General features: G+C 41.1%; 2 protein-coding genes across 2 annotated transcripts in view; one reads left to right on the top strand and one right to left on the bottom strand.

Annotated features, from left to right (window-relative positions):
- Window positions 1–1,271: 1,271 nt before the first annotated feature.
- LOC139921873 (retinal rod rhodopsin-sensitive cGMP 3',5'-cyclic phosphodiesterase subunit gamma) lies at window positions 1,272–2,808 on the bottom strand. Its single transcript, XM_071912257.1, has 3 exons — window positions 2,654–2,808; window positions 2,529–2,569; window positions 1,272–1,348 (listed from the first exon to the last, which is right to left on the bottom strand). The coding sequence occupies exons 1-3, from the start codon at window positions 2,806–2,808 to the stop codon at window positions 1,272–1,274; spliced, it is 273 nt and encodes a 90-aa protein (XP_071768358.1).
- An 8,144-nt stretch (window positions 2,809–10,952) lies between these two features.
- Window positions 10,953–17,229, top strand: part of arhgdig (Rho GDP dissociation inhibitor (GDI) gamma) — a 47,425-nt gene continuing 41,148 nt past the window's right edge. Inside the window, exon 1 of the mRNA XM_078284501.1 lies at window positions 10,953–11,051. The gene's annotated coding sequence lies outside the window, so the exon portion shown is untranslated. The remainder of the gene's footprint in view (window positions 11,052–17,229) is intronic.

Below are 17,229 nucleotides of genomic sequence, written 5' to 3'. Positions count from 1 at the left end.
GAAATCCCTTTATAAGGCAAAACAGTTTTAGCAGCATCAGAACTTCAAGCTGTATATGTTCAAAATCCCCTCAAAAGCCAGGGGAGAGACTGAAAGATTAGCAGTACAATTACATTACATTCAGCATAAATAAATGACAAAATAAATAAAATCCATAAAAAAGATTAAGATTACAGTAAATTTACATATGCAATGAAAATGTGGAAATATTCATAACTCATATGGCAAAGGCCTACACATATATCCTCTCGATAGACTAGAATACGCATCAAAATATCAATGAAAACTCATAAGTGAACAAAATAGGCTTACACATATATTTTAGTCACTTAAATTCCTATATGAGCAGTAAATTACTGTTCATAGATGACAGTAAACGTCAAGTTTACTGTCATCTATGAACAGTAGTTTACTGTAAGCCTTTTCCTGCTGCCATTGATGTCAAATCAATGGCAGCAGGAAAAGGCTTACACACACTAACTGTTGTTAAATGTTCCCTAGTCCTAGTTATGTCTCACAAAACAAACAAAAAACACGTAAGAAGAGTTTTCTTCACCCACTATTGTTGTACTGCTGCAAATGCCCAAATGCCTGAAAGTACGGAAGAGTATTAGTGCCATTGTAGGTTCTTTTTTCTTTCTTTTTTTTTTTACCACAGCAAGGGGGAGGGGGGTCATAGTCTGAGAAAAAACTTAGAAATACTTAGATTTAAGTCTGAAATTTGCAAGAAAAAAACCCTCAGAAATTTGCAAGAAAAAACTCAGAAATTTCTGAGTTTAGAGTCAGAAATTTGTGAGAAAAAAACACAGAAATAGGAGAAAAAAATGCGAGAATTAAAGTCAAATTATTATTATTTTTTAAAATTTCTGAGTTTTTTCTCACAAATTTCTGAGTATAAGTAGTTTTCTTGCAAATTTCCAACTTTAATCTCAGAATTTCTGAGTTTTTTGTCAGAATATGACCCCCCTCCCCCTGGCTGCGGTAAAAGAAGAAAATTCACCTACAATGGCCCTAATACTCTTCTGTATGAATGACTACATTTACTACATAGGCTGAAGAGGCTCAGGCTATCAGGCGGCAGCTTCGGCCGACTCCCCCGGTCCTCGGCTGGGTGGAGGACAGGACTCTGGCTCGCATGGTCTGCTCCAAGGCCACAGTCTCATTATTCAGATGATTTCATGCCGAGTCGACTAATATGTGATCTAGGACTGAGGCTGGATCCGGTCTGTGTTTCTGCTTCGGGGTGGAAAGCTGGAGGAAAACTGCTCCTATTAAATGATTCCGTACTGGGCCAGTTCATGAAGCTCCAGGTGGCTGAAAGCCTCCCAGGGACACACGACTGTGTAGTCTGCAGGGGGAGAACAAACAGAGAAAGACAGCATTTGCATAATCAGAACAGTACGGAAGAGGATTAAAGTCAGAATTCTGCGATTCTGAGTTTCAAGTCAGAACTCAAATAAAATTTTCACATGTGGCCCTAATCCTCTTTCATCGCACAGTTACCAGGGCTGTAGTACTTGAGTCTGGTCTCGGTCTGGTGCCTAATTTGACCCTGACTTGTCTTGGTCTCGGCCATTATTTGGATGTTGACTCAACTTTTTCCCGCCTATCTAAAAATGTTCCAATTTTTTTTTTTCCACCTTCCATTATTTTGCTCTGATCTTGGTCTTGGTCTCAGTCTTGACCCCCTTTGGCCCTGGTCTTGACTCACACACTACACTACAGCTTGACAGTTACTGTACAGTTAACAGTGTGCTAAATGACAATATAGGGACACAAAGGGAGCATTGCATTCTTTACTCATGGTTGCTCCTAATGTTGGGGATCTACAGGGTTTCTGTGGGCCTTGAAAATGCCTGAAAGTTTGTGGATTTGGGAAATATAAAAAAAGTCCATAAAGGTTTTTGAAAATGAATGGAAGGCTTTGAAAGTGCTTGATTTTTTATTAAAATATAGAGCCAAAATTCATCAATATGCCTCAGCTCTGGATCTCTCAACACTTCACATCCTGAGGAAAAACCCTGTGATGGAGATTTGCGTTGATGCAGCAGCAGTTTGAAAATGAAGGATTTCACCAGCATTTCTTGACTTGAGAAGACCAGTAAGAAACGAGGCCACTATGATGTCTAATGTTGACCAATGTCAAGTCTTAAACTTTTTTTAAACATTAAACATTTTGGGTAATCAAAGTACACCAAACAAGATATTGAAAGTCATTAAAAAGTCCTTGAATTTGATGTCCAAGTGAGTGTGGGAACCCTGGATCTCAGGTCAGCAAAATGCCCAAAATGTAAAGTTACATAGAACAATATATGCTGACTCACAGTACAAGAAGACACAACTTTATACTCTATAAAGCAGGTAGGATGGGTCAACTTGGCAATTTGGGTCAAACAGTAGCTGCAAATAAGTAACTATACGATTCATCCCAGATCTCATGGAGAGACAGCGAGATTTCACTTCTGAAAGATGGAGAACTGAGTTGGAGAGAGGGATGAGGATTAGGAGAAGAGGGATAATGCGCTCACCAGTACCGAGCCCATCCATTCCAGGGATGTCATCCCCAAATCTGAAAGAAGAAAAACATTTGTTTCCACAGACAGAACTAACAAACAAGAACTCTTTTCTATTGGAGAAGCACAAGCCCCTTTACCCTTTGACTCCCTTCTTGGGGGGTTTGCTCTTGAACTTTGGGGCCGTCCTCTGTTTGAACTTGAGGGGTCCTCGTCGGGGGGTGGTGGGGCCGCCCGTCACCTTGGTGGGGACGGTGACCTCGCTGACGCTGACGTCCGAGCCGGAGCTGCTCATACCGACTGCTGGGTCGTCTCTGCTGGCTCTGTTTGGGACCGTCCCGCTTCTCTTGAAACAATCTTCTTCGGGTCCTTGTAGGTTTTTTCAGCGGCTTCTTGGAGGTGCCTCGATGTCTTACGCCGTCTTTCCGAAGGATTGCTTTCCTCTCTTTTTTCTTAAAGATGCCTCTCTCTCTCTCTCTCTCTCCTCTTCTTCCTCTTCCTCTCCAGTTTTCCTCTTTCGTCTCTCTTTCAGCCTTCCCTCTCTTCTCTCTCTTCTTCGGTTGTGGTGGTGTTGTTCAAGCAGCTGAGATCTGCACGCTTAAAAAGGTTTAAATACCCTCCTGACTACAACCCCCCCCCCCCCCGCCCCACACACACACACACACACACACACACACACTGTCCACCCCCTGCGGCTGTCGTCACCCTGGCAACAGTAGATTGGGATGACACAGCAGCGAATTGGCTTGCGCCCTAAGAGTCACAACATTCTGTCTTTTCATTCATAAATTATCAGCCTGAAATACGGGACATGTGGTGGAGGGGCACATAACACATACCCCCCCCCCGCCCACACACACACACACACTTCCGCCCCAATTTTGGCACTCACAAGTATCGGATAATTGACGACTTCAGTCTAGAAATATCGGTATCGGCCTTCAAAAACCTTTATCAGTCCAACCCTAATTAAAAAACAGACACACGTAAGTACAGTAACAACCTACAGAGACAGAATGACATAAGCATACACACACACACACACACACACAGATTCCTGGTGGCAGATGGCAGGTGGGGTCTGGGCCAAAGACCACAGACTGACAGATTGACAATCTGACTGAGATCAATTAATTAGAAGAGGGGTGATCTTCATTGACATTACACATCTACAGCTCCCCAACCCCCCCACACACACACACTCACACATAACCCCCACCTGCACACACAGATGTCCTTCTCATTCACACACACACAACATACGGACAGACAGGTGTCTGACACCTACCATGTTGTGTTGCCCAACATTTAGATCCAGTGACACTGAAACCAATAGAGGAAAAGCGGTTCCTGTCAGTTCGGGGGCCCGCTGCATATTCATTGGTCGTAATAATAGATAAGATACACATCAGCATTGACAATGTATATATGAAACAATCATTTCCAAACCACTATATATCCATTTATTTGTTCATATATCCAAAAAACAAACAAACTTCATTACAGCATTTTTACAATATAAACAAACACATATTAACCAAAGAATTAAGTTACTTATTGTTATTGGAAAGATCCATTTGTTTTAATTTTATGCTATCAATCATTTTGGAAGTGTTGCGTCTTGTTTTTCAAATGGTGGATATTTCATTTCAGGACTGAAACATATTACATTGTATTATACTGTATAAAATACAATATGATAATATAGCCACATGCGCCAATGACGGGGTTCAAGCACCTGATGACCTCTAGGGTAAATGTGTGATGTAGACACCAAATGTTGCACATTTCCTCAGAGTTGGTACCTGCACCAAATTTGGTTAAGATAGCACAAGGCGTTCATGAGTTATGGCTCATTTTGTCACATATGTGCTACGCCCTACAATTGATTGGCCTATAGCGGCCAAACGATATGGAGTACAATAAATCTTTTGATAACTTTTAATCATGGGAGTCCAGAGATCATGCATACCAAATTTGGAGATGATTGCCTCAACGGTCTAGGAGGAGTTCGCAAAAATAGGTTTTTGAGAAAATTCAAAATGGCGGAAAATCTCATATGGCGCCAATGGAATTTTGCTTCTATGATGTATAGTTACTGAGTTATGGGCATTTCAGTTTTAAAATGTTGCTGTAGCGCCCCCTATGGCCGAAATGACAGCAAATTCGGACTTCTACCTCAGAGTCAACACCTGCACAAGTGTACCAAATTTGGTGAAGTTAGCACAATGCACTCATGAGTTACGGCAATTTTTGTAAAATAGACCCTGCCCACAACCTTTGACTAAACTTTGGAAGCCAATTATATCAGAACGGTAAGGAATATCAAAAATATTTTAATAACTTTTAGTCATGGGTGTCCAGAGATGAAGCACACCAAATTTGGAGACAATTGCCTCAACGGTCTAGGAGGAGTTCGCAAAAATAGGTTTTTGAGAAAATTGGCGGAAATGGGCGGGAGCTATATGGATAGATGCGTAATGACCCATGGAATCCAGGGAAAAATAATTTGGATTCTACGACATACGGTTCAGAAGTTATGGACCAAAACCTATAATGGCTTGTCATAGCGCCACCATCAGGTCGATTGGTGTAATTTTTTTTTCCTGAGTAGTGGTTCAGATTTCCAACCTATCTGGAGAGTTTGGCTGCTGTGGGGCTTATGGTTTCTGAGCTCCAGATACTTTTAGGGAAGAAGAAGAAGAAAAATAATAATACGAACAAAAACAATAGGCTTCCCAGCACTACGTGCTGGGAACCCTATGATATTAATTAATGTTAATATGTATAGTTTTGTTAAATTAAATATCCACAGATTAAAAACAAAATTTAGTACTTTTGAAAGGATACTAAGCAAAATGCGTGTTTGGCAAAATGAGAAGTTTACCAACTGGATCCTCTATTGGATGAGGTGACCGAAATATTGAATGAGGTGTTTTTTTTTTCTTTCCCAAAACAAATTTATTACATTTTAGATTGGTTCTTCACATCATCCTTGTGTATAACAAATTGTATTCTGTATTATATACTGTATAGATTATTCTTCAGATCTGAAATCAGTTCAGCTCTCCTAATAAAGCCTTGATAAAATCAGGTCACTGTTTTCCTGTGGTGAGACAGAAGGAGACAAATGGAGTCACTGGATAGAGAATAAGAACTTGACCTTTGGACCCACACTGAGAAATAATGTGTTTTTCGCTGCCTCTTTTATGTCACACTCTGATTTTCTTTACTTAAATAGTTAATTTTACAGTCATACTTTGTTTTTAATGTTTCTTGTTCAGCACTATGTAACCCCCCCCCCCCTTTTGTTTTTTTTCCCGAAAACTGCTATACAAATAAAGTTTATTATTTAGTTTTCCATTAAATTAAGTTGATTCCCAACTAATGCTTAACGCTGCCAATTCATTAAATCCTGTTATTTGTTGGCCTATTATTCATTATTCATTATTCATTAACTACGATTACATAGAATCCCTTACAGTAAAACAACAGACAAAACAAGCATCATACCCGTGGCTAGTTTTTTTTTTTTAAATGAATAAAGAAGAATCAGATATCCAGCTTTTGAAAAAGTAATACCTACTCTTGCAAGATGATAACACAAAAAAATAATACTTTCTAACGCACAGTCAGTAACTTAAAGGAATACACCAGGTTTTTCGGAGATTGGCCTGTTGGTCAACTTGGCTGTTAAGTGATGAGAGTATAGACACCAAAATGATCCATGTGTCCCCAGTAGATCATTCACACCAGTGCTCCATGCTAACACTTTAGCATACACTATGTTGAGTGATAGTAGCTCCATGCTATCTCTTTAGCATACACTATGTTGAGTGATAGTAGCTCCATGCTATCTCTTTAGCATACACTATGTTGAGTGATAGTAGCTCCATGCTAACACTTTAGCATACACTATGTTGAGTGATAGTAGCTCCATGCTAACACTTTAGCATACACTATGTTGAGTGATAGTAGGCGACTAGCATTATCTCAAAACTGAGAAAATGAGAACTTGTAGCAGCTCTAAAGCTAAATGGTAAGTAATCTTTGTGTAGGAAAGTGGATCCTCTATATTTTAGAGATATTGAATGACCTTCAGCTTACTGAAGAACGTTTTTGAAGAGAATTCAGCCTTCATAAATTCCAAAGTGCATTTTTTATTGATGATATCCCATTTTCTTTAGCCAGGGTTGCAATTTTCTCACTGTGTTGACCCATCACTGCTGAGTGAATATAGGGGAACCTCTGGTAAACACGTACATGGCTGTGTGATTGAGTCTTCTCAGATGAGCTTCGCTATCAACTCGCTCAAACAAGCTACTTCTCCCAATTCCATTAACCATACGCTTGAGCCGGGCCTAAGGAGCTTTGCCAGAGAAAATCCTCTCACCTCAATCTCATCCAAAGACAGATTGACGTCTGCTGGACAGAGAATGTGACAGTTGATAACAGGATAAAAAAGGGCTTATTTCCAAAAACTCAAAGATCATAAAGAAAAGTTACTTATACAGTACATTCAGCATTCTATCATAACATGCATTCAGACAGCATAGCATACTCCTCTACTCCATATTGTGTGTTTACCCCACACAGTTTGCAGTGAAACATGACGCTAACAGCAACATAAAAGCAAATAGTGCTGATTGTGATGAATGAGCCGAGTGGAGATTAGAGTTAGATTACAGGTTGTTAATCAGAGATAAAACAGCATACGATGCTGAACCGCACAGCGCGGCCTCAGGGGAGCAGGTGCTGGGATTCACTTACTGCACAGCTAATTCACTCACACACAAACAAACGGCAGGCAACGCATAGCAAAAGTAGCATGTATGTACAGCATGAACATAAACACGCAGGGATAGATGCAAGCATGCATGAATGTCGGTATATATACTGTATATATGCACACACAAGCTAATTCCTGTATACACAAATGCGGGCAATGCAGAGCAAATATAGGCATGCATAGAAACATGCACACACACACACACACACACACACACACACACACACAACCAAGCCCTGGTTTATTTACTGACATTTCTCAACTGAAAAAATTAGAAGTGACATACAACAGAAATGAATGGAAGACAATAATGAATGAAAGTGACAGCAATATTTGACCATTCAATACATTACATACACACAGAGAGACAAGGGAAAAAACAGAAAAACAAAAAAACCAGCAAAGAATGATATGTAGAATACAACAAATACACACTGAACATTAAACAAACAGTGTGTTCGTCATAATCATATAAAGCTCCTATTGGCTCAAAAGAATTCCCATTATATAGTGATAGATGTGCAGGTTAACCATATTACCTGTAATTAGAAACTTGTGTCTTCACACACACACACACACACACACACACACACACACACACACAGATTTTAGATGCAATTCCTTGCAAAAAAAAAAAAAAAAATCAACTTCCCAATAGATAGTAGACTGGAAGTTATGCAGCAAAAGCAGTGGGCAGAAATAACAAAATATAATCTTCCAAGAGCAAGCAGCCCACAGGGGCTATGGTAAATAATTTATAGGTTATAATGATAATAATATAGATTATTGAATCCACCAATTCATTTGAGGACAATATGGAGAAATACCTACCTGGCTTACCTTTAACTGATAAACACTGGAATAGATACTGTAGTTTCCACAGGAATTTGCAATTGTACGATTGTTACATTTTTTTGGAGCAACTCAAACATGTAGCTCAATATTGCAAAGGCTTGCAACCGTGAATGAATCAGATTACTTTTACTGCATGAAGCCAATATATTCTATAATGAAAAAAGAAATATATATATATACGCACAATCAATCATAACACACACACACACACACACACACACACACACAAACACACACACACCCTGCCCACTCTCTCTCAGTCTCCGCTAGGTGGCAGAAAGAGGCAACATAAATACACACTTGCTAATTGGAACTACAAAGATGCCAAATTGCTTCACTGCAAACTATCCACTGTTAAATATTTAAATGCACTGATTCTTAACATAGTTTACTAGGCAAAACTGATAATCATTCTCTGGCTGCTTTGACTCAAACAATGCGGCTGTCAGCAACAGTTTCTTCAGTAAAGAAACGGATGTAAGAAGAATAAACTCACTTGGGAAGTCACAGATAGTCAAGAGATAATTCACCGGCCCTCAGCACTTCCTGCGCTCTCAGCACATGTGACTTTTATTCCCCGAGTGTTGACTGGCAGGTTGCCAAAAATTGTGCCGCCCCTCATCCTGCGATCGAGTCTTCTTCACTCCACTTGGTGCGAGAGTTGCCTCTGTTGCGGCTGGAGTTCTTGATAGCTCAGTCGTGGGAGGGGAGAGCATTTTGTTCATTCCTTTACCCCAACCCTCTGGTCACAAACCTGACTGTCTAAACCCTTGTGGTATGAAGATAACACCTCACCACACCAAGCTTTTCCTTGGCTCTTTCTGGCTGAGCAGTTTTACCTTTTTCAGAGAACTGTGGAACAGGATCACAAGCATGTCTTAAAGGACTTTACAGAGAACGAGCCTACCTAGATCTAACTAATCAACAATCAATCACAGAAGAAAATTATGTAATACAGTATGCAACAAAATAAAACACAAGGAAACAAAGCACAAGACACAAAATAGCATGTTGGAGAGGCCCGCCTAACCAGCCTAGCCTAACCTACCCGGCACAACCTTAGACCCTCAGTGAAGACAAGGGAAAACTCCTAAGAAAAACCTCCTAAGAAAAACCTCCTAAGAAAAACTACTAAAAAATGCAAGAAACTTTGGGAGGGCCAAGTCAAAGAGAAATCACCACCAGGACAGCTGAGCGTGCAATAGGTGCCCGGGACAAAACAGTAACATGGACAATGACAATGAGATAAGAAAACCAGCATCCGCCTCCACTGCCAGGTACACCATCATTTAGCCGACCCTAAGCCATAATGACTGGTTCTTATTCACCCCACTTGGTGTGAGAGTTGCAAGTCTTGTCATTTGTGTTATGTTATTGAATGAACTGTGTGGGGAACATCATATTGACTTGAATTTAGGTAAAATTGACTCTTGTCCAAAAACGTGAAGTAGACCTAGACCTATGTGTCCTTGTTAGTTGGTAGCCGTTGGTAGTGGCTAATGGCTAACTAGCTTGCTGGGCAGCTACATTTTTGAAAAAAGTGTTAATTTACACAATTTCTGATATTCTAATTTACCTAACAACTGCTAGTATCCAAATATGACAATGCTGCAGAGAACTACAGGCTTGCCAGGCTGAAATACACTGCTTGTATCAAGCCTTTTATGCAGCCCAGTACTATTAGCTAGCTTCAAAACAGCCTAAAGACTGCGCAGGCAGCAAATCCATACAAGAGAACGGTCTGCTAGGCAGCAAAATGACTTGGAGCCCTCCAGGCAGCCAAGTATTAATAGATAGCTTTGAGACAGCCTAAAAAATGCTAATCAATGAGCTCTACCTGCCAGGCTGAAAGGCAGTGCAGGAGGCAGCCTGACAGGCAGCAATGCTGTTGAGCCTTTTAGGCAGCAAGTTATTTGTAGACAGCTTCTGGACAGCCAAAAAAAAACCTAGGTAATGGACACAAGCTTTCAGGCAAGTCTCCTAGGCAGCCAAATAATATTAGGTAACTTCAAGGCAGCCAGGCAACCTACTTGTCAAAGAAGTCAGGTAGCTGATCAGTAGCTGCGAAGATGTCAGGCAGCTGTCAGGTTGACATAATGTTCCCAACACAATTTTTATTCAGTACCATAAAACAAACGACAAGATTTGCAACTCTTTTACCCAGTGGGGAGAAAAAGGCTCGATCGCTGCCGAGGCGAGGATTGCTTGTGGTTGGCTATGGGCAGGTTCACTCCAGGCGTGTTTGGAGCGGTTTATTCCAACTCTGTCGCATTTATTCCTTTAGTTCAGTTCGTTTGGGCAGGTTAGAACAATGCCATTCAACCTCAGGTGTCCACCACATAAAATACAGGTGTTGGTTCTCTTCTAAGCAAATTGCATTAAGGTTCGCTAGATGTGAGAACATAATCTGTACATGAAACAACACCAAAAGTCCAGTCCAAAATTTCTAACCTCACTAACCTCTAACCAACAAGCTAGTTGCAAGTCTATGTGATCTATGTGATGTTCATACTTCCTGGTTGGCTTGTAATTGGGCAATGTGAACCTAAATGAACCAAATACAAAAATGCAACAAAGTAAGCTTTTGCACTCTGGTTTGGACCAAAAAAAATGAACTGTAGAGATCACACCCTCAGACAGGGGTGTCAAACCATGTACGCAGGTTTTCAGACAACCTGCTGTAGTCTTTGGTTGGAATGAACACCTGCATACTCTCATAATCTCTGGTTTGACACCCCTGCCCTAAAGGGAAGAGTGGGGCGGGCCCACTGCTGCCTTCCAGCTGACACTCAGGGAATAAAAGTCCCTTGTGCTCTGTGTCGGTGCGACAGAGGAGCTGCAAGACTTCTGCTGCCTGCACAACTTTTGAAAGTTCCTCACGTTCGTCCGGAAAGGTAAAACAAGTTTCAAATTTGGTTAAATTGAGAAATTATACTAACAAAAAGCGATTGGCATTATAATCTTAGTTGGTTTTGTAGAATTAAAGATGAGGCTGAAGAAGATCACTTGGATGATGATGATGATGAGTTGGTGCCCTCAACCTTAACTGTAACTTTTACCTCAGCATTGATTGACGAAAACTATTATTCCTTCAAATCTGCCTGGGAGTAGTTTGCTATGCAAGTTCAGCTAATGAAAGCATAGCAGTGCTCTTGCCAAGAGCGAAGCCAGCAGAAAAAGGTCTGGGACAGACTCACAGGTTAAAAAAACACGCCGGTGTATTGGCTTTTTTAAAAATCAAGAAATACACAGAATGTTTCTCTTTAGCAATATTTACTCCGAGCATGACTATTCTTCTTCTTGTCCTTCTTGTTCGTCATGTTCTCGGTCTTCTTCTTCTTCTTATTACTATTGCTGCCATCATCATTGTTATTATGCTATGTAGAGATTGTGTTGGAAAAGTTTAAATGTGTAAATGTGCATAATGTGGCTTGACTTGTGTAGGAAATGAGTGTGAGCTGCGAACAGGTCTGAAACCGCTGATTCTGTGTTGCAACATGCCTCATCACACCACTTCCTCTGCCGTACACCTCCTCTTTCAGTGTGTGTGTGTGTGTGTGTATGCATGACATGGATGTGGGTAAGTGAGCGAGTGCAAATAAACACCTATGCATATGTGAGTCCACCTGATTGACAATATTCTCTGATTGAATAGGCTTGTGCATGGGAATGTGTGTGTCTGTGTGTAAGCGTGTGTATGTTCCAATGTCTATATGCATTCATGTGTATATGTGTGTGTATCCTGTGCATCTGCCTGTGTGAGTATGTACAGTACATCTATGCATAAGAGAAGAGCAGTAATGTGTGTGTGGGTATCTGTGTGACTATCTGTGTGTATTCGTTCATGTGTGTGTATAGTAGATACAGTATGTGTGGATGCTCTTGTAAACGTCCATGATATACAATCTGGGGGGGCTGACTTTGATGAATGGAGACATACTGTACATTCACATAATATTCACTCATTCCCTGACAAAAACAAAAGAAAATCGGCCTATTATTTATTCATTCATCCCCTGACAAACTTGATTAGCACCCCCGATTACCTTTGTACTTATTCAATCATTGCCTGACAAATACCTTTGTATTTATCCATTCATTACAGCCCGACAACTACCTTTACCACATCAAATTATTATTCGTTCCCCGAGCAAAAATAATGTCAGGATTATTCAAGTCATTCTCAGTCTGAGTAAACCCAGGCGGTTATGGATGAATGGGCTCCAAATGAGCCAGGTTATTCTTTCCACACAAAGCAGAGATAAATGTTCCCCACCCAATATGCTGTCGGAAAACCGTTTAGACGCTGCTTATACACTCACCCCAAGTGTATAGCTTACTTACAGTATGTGTGTGTATGTGTGTGTGTCAGAGAGAGAGAGAGAGAGAGAGAGAGAGCGACAGACAGAGGGAGAGAAAGCAATTACCACAGTTTATATACCCCCAGCTTAATGGAATAATTTGCCAAATCAATGCAGATTACACTTGCAAATCCATGTGATATCAGTTTGCAAATTCAATTTGAGTGCTGTTACTGTATGATAATTGTTTTGCCTCGGTTGTCGGCGGCATCTGTCCACCTTAACCAGATGATAGGGAATGATGATAGGAGACTATTTTAAATTAGTTCTAATGATGATTTTCTTTAAACGGTAAGAGAGATAACCACTTGCTTTCTCCAGTCCCAGGAAGTGTCATCATGCAAAATCTGCACTTCTTGCCCAGACCATTGACCATTAAGCACGGAGCAGCTTTACTTGAGCAATGATGTAACACTCTGGCGGCCATATTGGAGGTCCTCCTCTCTTGGACAACAATGGTTGTGAATGGCTGATTGTGTTTCGAAACATACAGCTTGACCAGAAATGAATAGGCAATTAGGCTTGGTGACTTTCTGTCCTGTCTTTGACGGGGAGCTGATCGTTTCCCCACTGGTACCTGATCGATTTTGTGTTTATGTCAGATAATGTCAGCTTTTTTCCACATTAGCGTAACTAGCTAACCATCACTGTCTTGTTAACACATCTGATTTGCACACTAGCTAACGTATACAAGCTAGCCTTAGTAGTGGCTAGCTGTTGCATGTTAACATTAACATCAGTTGCTTTACCAAATTAGCCTGCTGGCTAGTTAGCAAGCTAACAAAGGCAAAAACCAGCAATTCAGGTTAATTACAACTCGTAGTGTTTTGGAGTAGAAACTAGGACCAAAACGAGACAAAGAGTCACATTAGAGTCACTTTAACATACATTTGGAAACATATCTAGCTCATCAAACTACTTACTCTTACCTATAACATTACTGAATTGACCTACACCCACGCTGCAACAATCTTTTTCAGGTATCTCTCTGTTTTCCACTGGATTTCACTGGAGTTCATGGTAGCTTGGGAGGGGAGAGCAGTTTTTATTCCTTTCCCCCAACCCTCCGGTCACAAACCTGTCTCTCTAGCCCTTGTGGTATGAAGATAACACCTCACCACAGCAAGCTTTTATCAGGTTTTCCCCGTTTTCCAGAAAAATGTGGAAGGGGCCGGGCTGAACCCTGAGGGGCTCCTTACATGCAGACACACTTTATGACACCGTCCGCGGCTCGGTGTTCAAGCACACGTTTTATAGATCCCGCTCACCCCACTGGGGACCATTGCTGCTACTGATTTATATTCCCATAAAGCAATATGAACATAATGGGTTTATGGCACTGCTTGCTTTAGGACAGACAGCAGAAAGACCCACTGCTGACACTGACAGGGGTGATTGGTAGGGCAAGGCAGCGCTATTGTAGCAATTTTTGGTGTCGTTAACCATTTTAAAATGATGGATTCTCACAATGAGGTCTCAAGATTTCTACTAGTTTAAGGGGATTTTTATGGGGGAAAGCAACTCAGCACAGTCTGACTCTAGTATATGTACTGTAGATACTATTGCCTATTGATTGCAATACCAACTGACTGATTGATCATGTGATAACAGTGGTTGGTAATGGTGGAAGGCCTCAGTTTCTCTGAAGCCTAAATTCATCTCTGCTCATTGACTTATGAGAGAACAAAGATGTTTTGGGCCTGAGATGCTATTTGGTGAATTCCCCACAGGCTTGTTAAGTGGAACACTTCAGAAAATGATCTGGGCTGATTTTATAGGGGGAAAGGGGAGGAGAGGAGAGGACAAGAGAGGAGAAGAGAAGAGAGAAGAGGAGAGGAGAAGAGAGGAGAGGAGAGGAGAAGAGAGGAGAAGACAAGAGAGGAGAGGAGCAGAGAGGAGAGTAGAAGAGAGGAGAGGACAGGAGAGGAGAGGAAAGTCTTGCTCTTCTTCTTTTCTCCTGGCTCAGTTCTGTTCTGATTGTTTGCGTGTCTGCTTCCTCCTCTCACTCTGCTTGCATGCACTCGCTCTCTCAAACAGGAAGTGTATGCAAACCTTGCATCCTGTTTGCCAACAGTTGAGAAAACGAGTCAAAAGTGATGAAAACATTCAGCAGGTCTTGGAGAAGAAATGACAAAGCTGCAATGGGTTCCAGGATTGCACACATAGTCAACGATAAATATATTCAGTGATATCCAAAATAGACCAGTAGACCAATCAGATGTCAGTATTAATTAAAAAAAAACAAGCAATTGCTGTAACATTTTTGGCCTTAGCACCATGAGAAAAAGAGAGTGCAGGTATTTCTCTTAATGTTCTCTATGCGGCCGAGTGAAGAAGATTTTTGAGTTTCTCCCCACTTGTCTCAGTCACCGCAAGGCTTAAAATCCTCCTTCATCCCGCCTACTCTCCTTCATTATCTGCAGCTCTCCCTCATGACCGAAGCGGATTTACTTAGGTGGAGTCATTAAGGCGTCGCAGATTTTCCTCTGGATTCATCTGCTCCGTCTGCTCCGGAAAAAGCAGCTTGTCTTACGCTTGCAGAGCTAGACTGTGGCTCAGATCGTCATGTCAGGGTTAGACTGGTTTCTGTGGTGTGTGTTGAGGCCAGGTTGAGCCGTGATGCAGCAAAATCTCATGACTGCAGCTATAATTCATATGCAACATCTGATCAGGAGGAACATCAGCACCTTTGTAATGGTTTTATACTTACCTTCAGCTACAGCTTGACATTTATGACTGAGTTTGACAGGTTCGAAATCAGAAAATATCAGAAAAAAAAAAGTTTTTACCTGTTAAAAATCAGATAATCATGAACAATTTTGGGCTTTCTTTGGGTTTGAGCTCACAAAAAACTGTTGCTCACACTCACACTTCAAACACTTCAAACTCTCAGGCATGTGTCAGGCTCTGCCTTCAGCCTATAGCATGTATGTTTTGCAATTTTAGTTAGTTTGGAATGACTAACTTGTCCTAACTTGTGTAGATCCAGACAGCGGTCCATTAACACATGCCTTAGTTTTGAGTAGTGGGACTTAGATTCACACACACACGCACACACATGCTAAATACGTATGTGCAAAATAAATACTCTAAAGTGTTTATTTGCATGTCCTCTAGTAGAATAAACAAACTACATGCTTGACATGGAGCCAATACTAACTGAGTAAGAATTAGTATGGTTAAGTTATGGTTGAAACTAGGATTTGACTGATATGAGTTTTCGAAGGCTGATAACGATATCAATATTTTTGGATTGAAGCTGCTGATAGCTGATATTTTATGCTGATATATAATATCTTCAATTTTTTCTATTTTCATGCCAAAAAATTATAAGTAGAAGCTTCTGAAACAGCATTTAGACCATCATGGGACACTAAAACTCTCCACTGAAACCCAGACTAATGAAATTCCTTTAGGAAGGTTAGCAGCTCTTTACGGCTTATTTAATAAAAAGCCAATATTGGCCCCATATATCAGTGTAAGTCTAGTTTAAACACCTCTCTCTCTCTGTCTCTCTCTCTCTCTCTGCCTCTCTCTCCCTCTCTCAATTTCAATTTTATGAAAGTAAAGAATATTGCAAAGCATCAAGATACAAGCTGCACTCTCTCTTTCTGCCTCAGTCGCTTTCTCTTTCTTTGTCTGCTTGCTCACTTCTTTCCTCACTAATTCTTGTCTTCTTCCCTTTATCACTCTCTCTCTCTTTCTCACTCACGCACACACACACACACACACACACACACGCACACACACACACACACACACACAATATCCCAGACAACTTTCATTTATCAAACTGGCCCATTTCAGTGGGACTCAACAGAAAAAGAACTTCACTATTACAAACCTGCACTGTATCATTTTACTTATTTTTTCATGAATTATTATCAGGACAGGACAGAATCGGGTCGGCTTAGAATTGATTTGTGTCATTTGCAATTTTAACTGTGAATTTGAACACATTTGGGGAAAGAAAAATTCAATTTAGTGGGTTTTTTTTCACTTTACTGATTTGGACTAAATTCTGAATTGACTCCAACCCCAATGTACAGAGAGAGAGAGAGAGGGAGAGAGAGAGAGAGAGAGAGAGGAGTTGTCTCATACAACATGCTACATGACAGGTGGACAACCTCTGAATGACAGATTAATGAGGGACCACGTGTGTGTGCAGGCGTGCATGCAAGCATGTGTGTGTGTGTGTGTGTGTATGTGCATGCACGTGCGTGCATGTGTGTGTGTGTGTGTGTGTGTGTGAGACTATCAAGAGGCAGAAGCAGCTCCTTTTGTATTCCACAGTACGCTTCCCTCATCGCTCCGGGGGTATCAGAAGAGAGGAGAGGAAAGCAAAATAGAGGAGAGAAAAGGAGAGGAGAGAGGGAGGAGGAGAAGAAGAAAAGGGGGGGAAGAAGAGGAGGAGTGAGTGGAGGAGGTGGGGGGTGCGTTCGTTTGAGAGGAAAAAAGATGAGAGGAAACAAGGGAAAATGGATCGAGAGTCATGATTGAAGGATATTGCTGACAGGGTGTGGTCAGTGAAAGACAGAGGGAGATAAAGAAGAGGGGGGGGGGTGGATAGCAGAAATAAGATGAATAGAGAGACAGAGAGAGAGGGGGAGAGAGAGAGATGGCGTGACACAGTGATGAATTGCACCCGGACAGATAGAGAGAGGGGAGGGGAGGAGGGGAGGGTGAATCCCACATGAGAATTCATACATAA

This window comes from Centroberyx gerrardi, chromosome 7 (genome assembly GCF_048128805.1).
Source record: "Centroberyx gerrardi isolate f3 chromosome 7, fCenGer3.hap1.cur.20231027, whole genome shotgun sequence".
NCBI classification, from domain to species: Eukaryota; Metazoa; Chordata; class Actinopteri; order Beryciformes; family Berycidae; genus Centroberyx; species Centroberyx gerrardi.
Note: the sequence above shows the minus strand (reverse complement) of the source record. Positions and strands in the feature narration are given on the sequence as shown.

What these genes read in the sequence shown, in the direction of transcription:
- LOC139921873 (XM_071912257.1), bottom strand. Translation starts at nt 2,808, where the DNA reads ATGAGCAGCTCCGGCTCGGACGTCAGCGTCAGCGAGGTCACCGTCCCC. An exon ending in CCCAAGAAGGGAGTCAAAGG is followed by an intron (nt 2,570 to 2,653) that starts GTAAAGGGGCTT and finishes TTCTTCTTTCAG; the next exon opens with ATTTGGGGATGACATCCCTG. An exon ending in AATGGATGGGCTCGGTACTG is followed by an intron (nt 1,349 to 2,528) that starts GTGAGCGCATTA and finishes CTCCCCCTGCAG; the next exon opens with ACTACACAGTCGTGTGTCCC.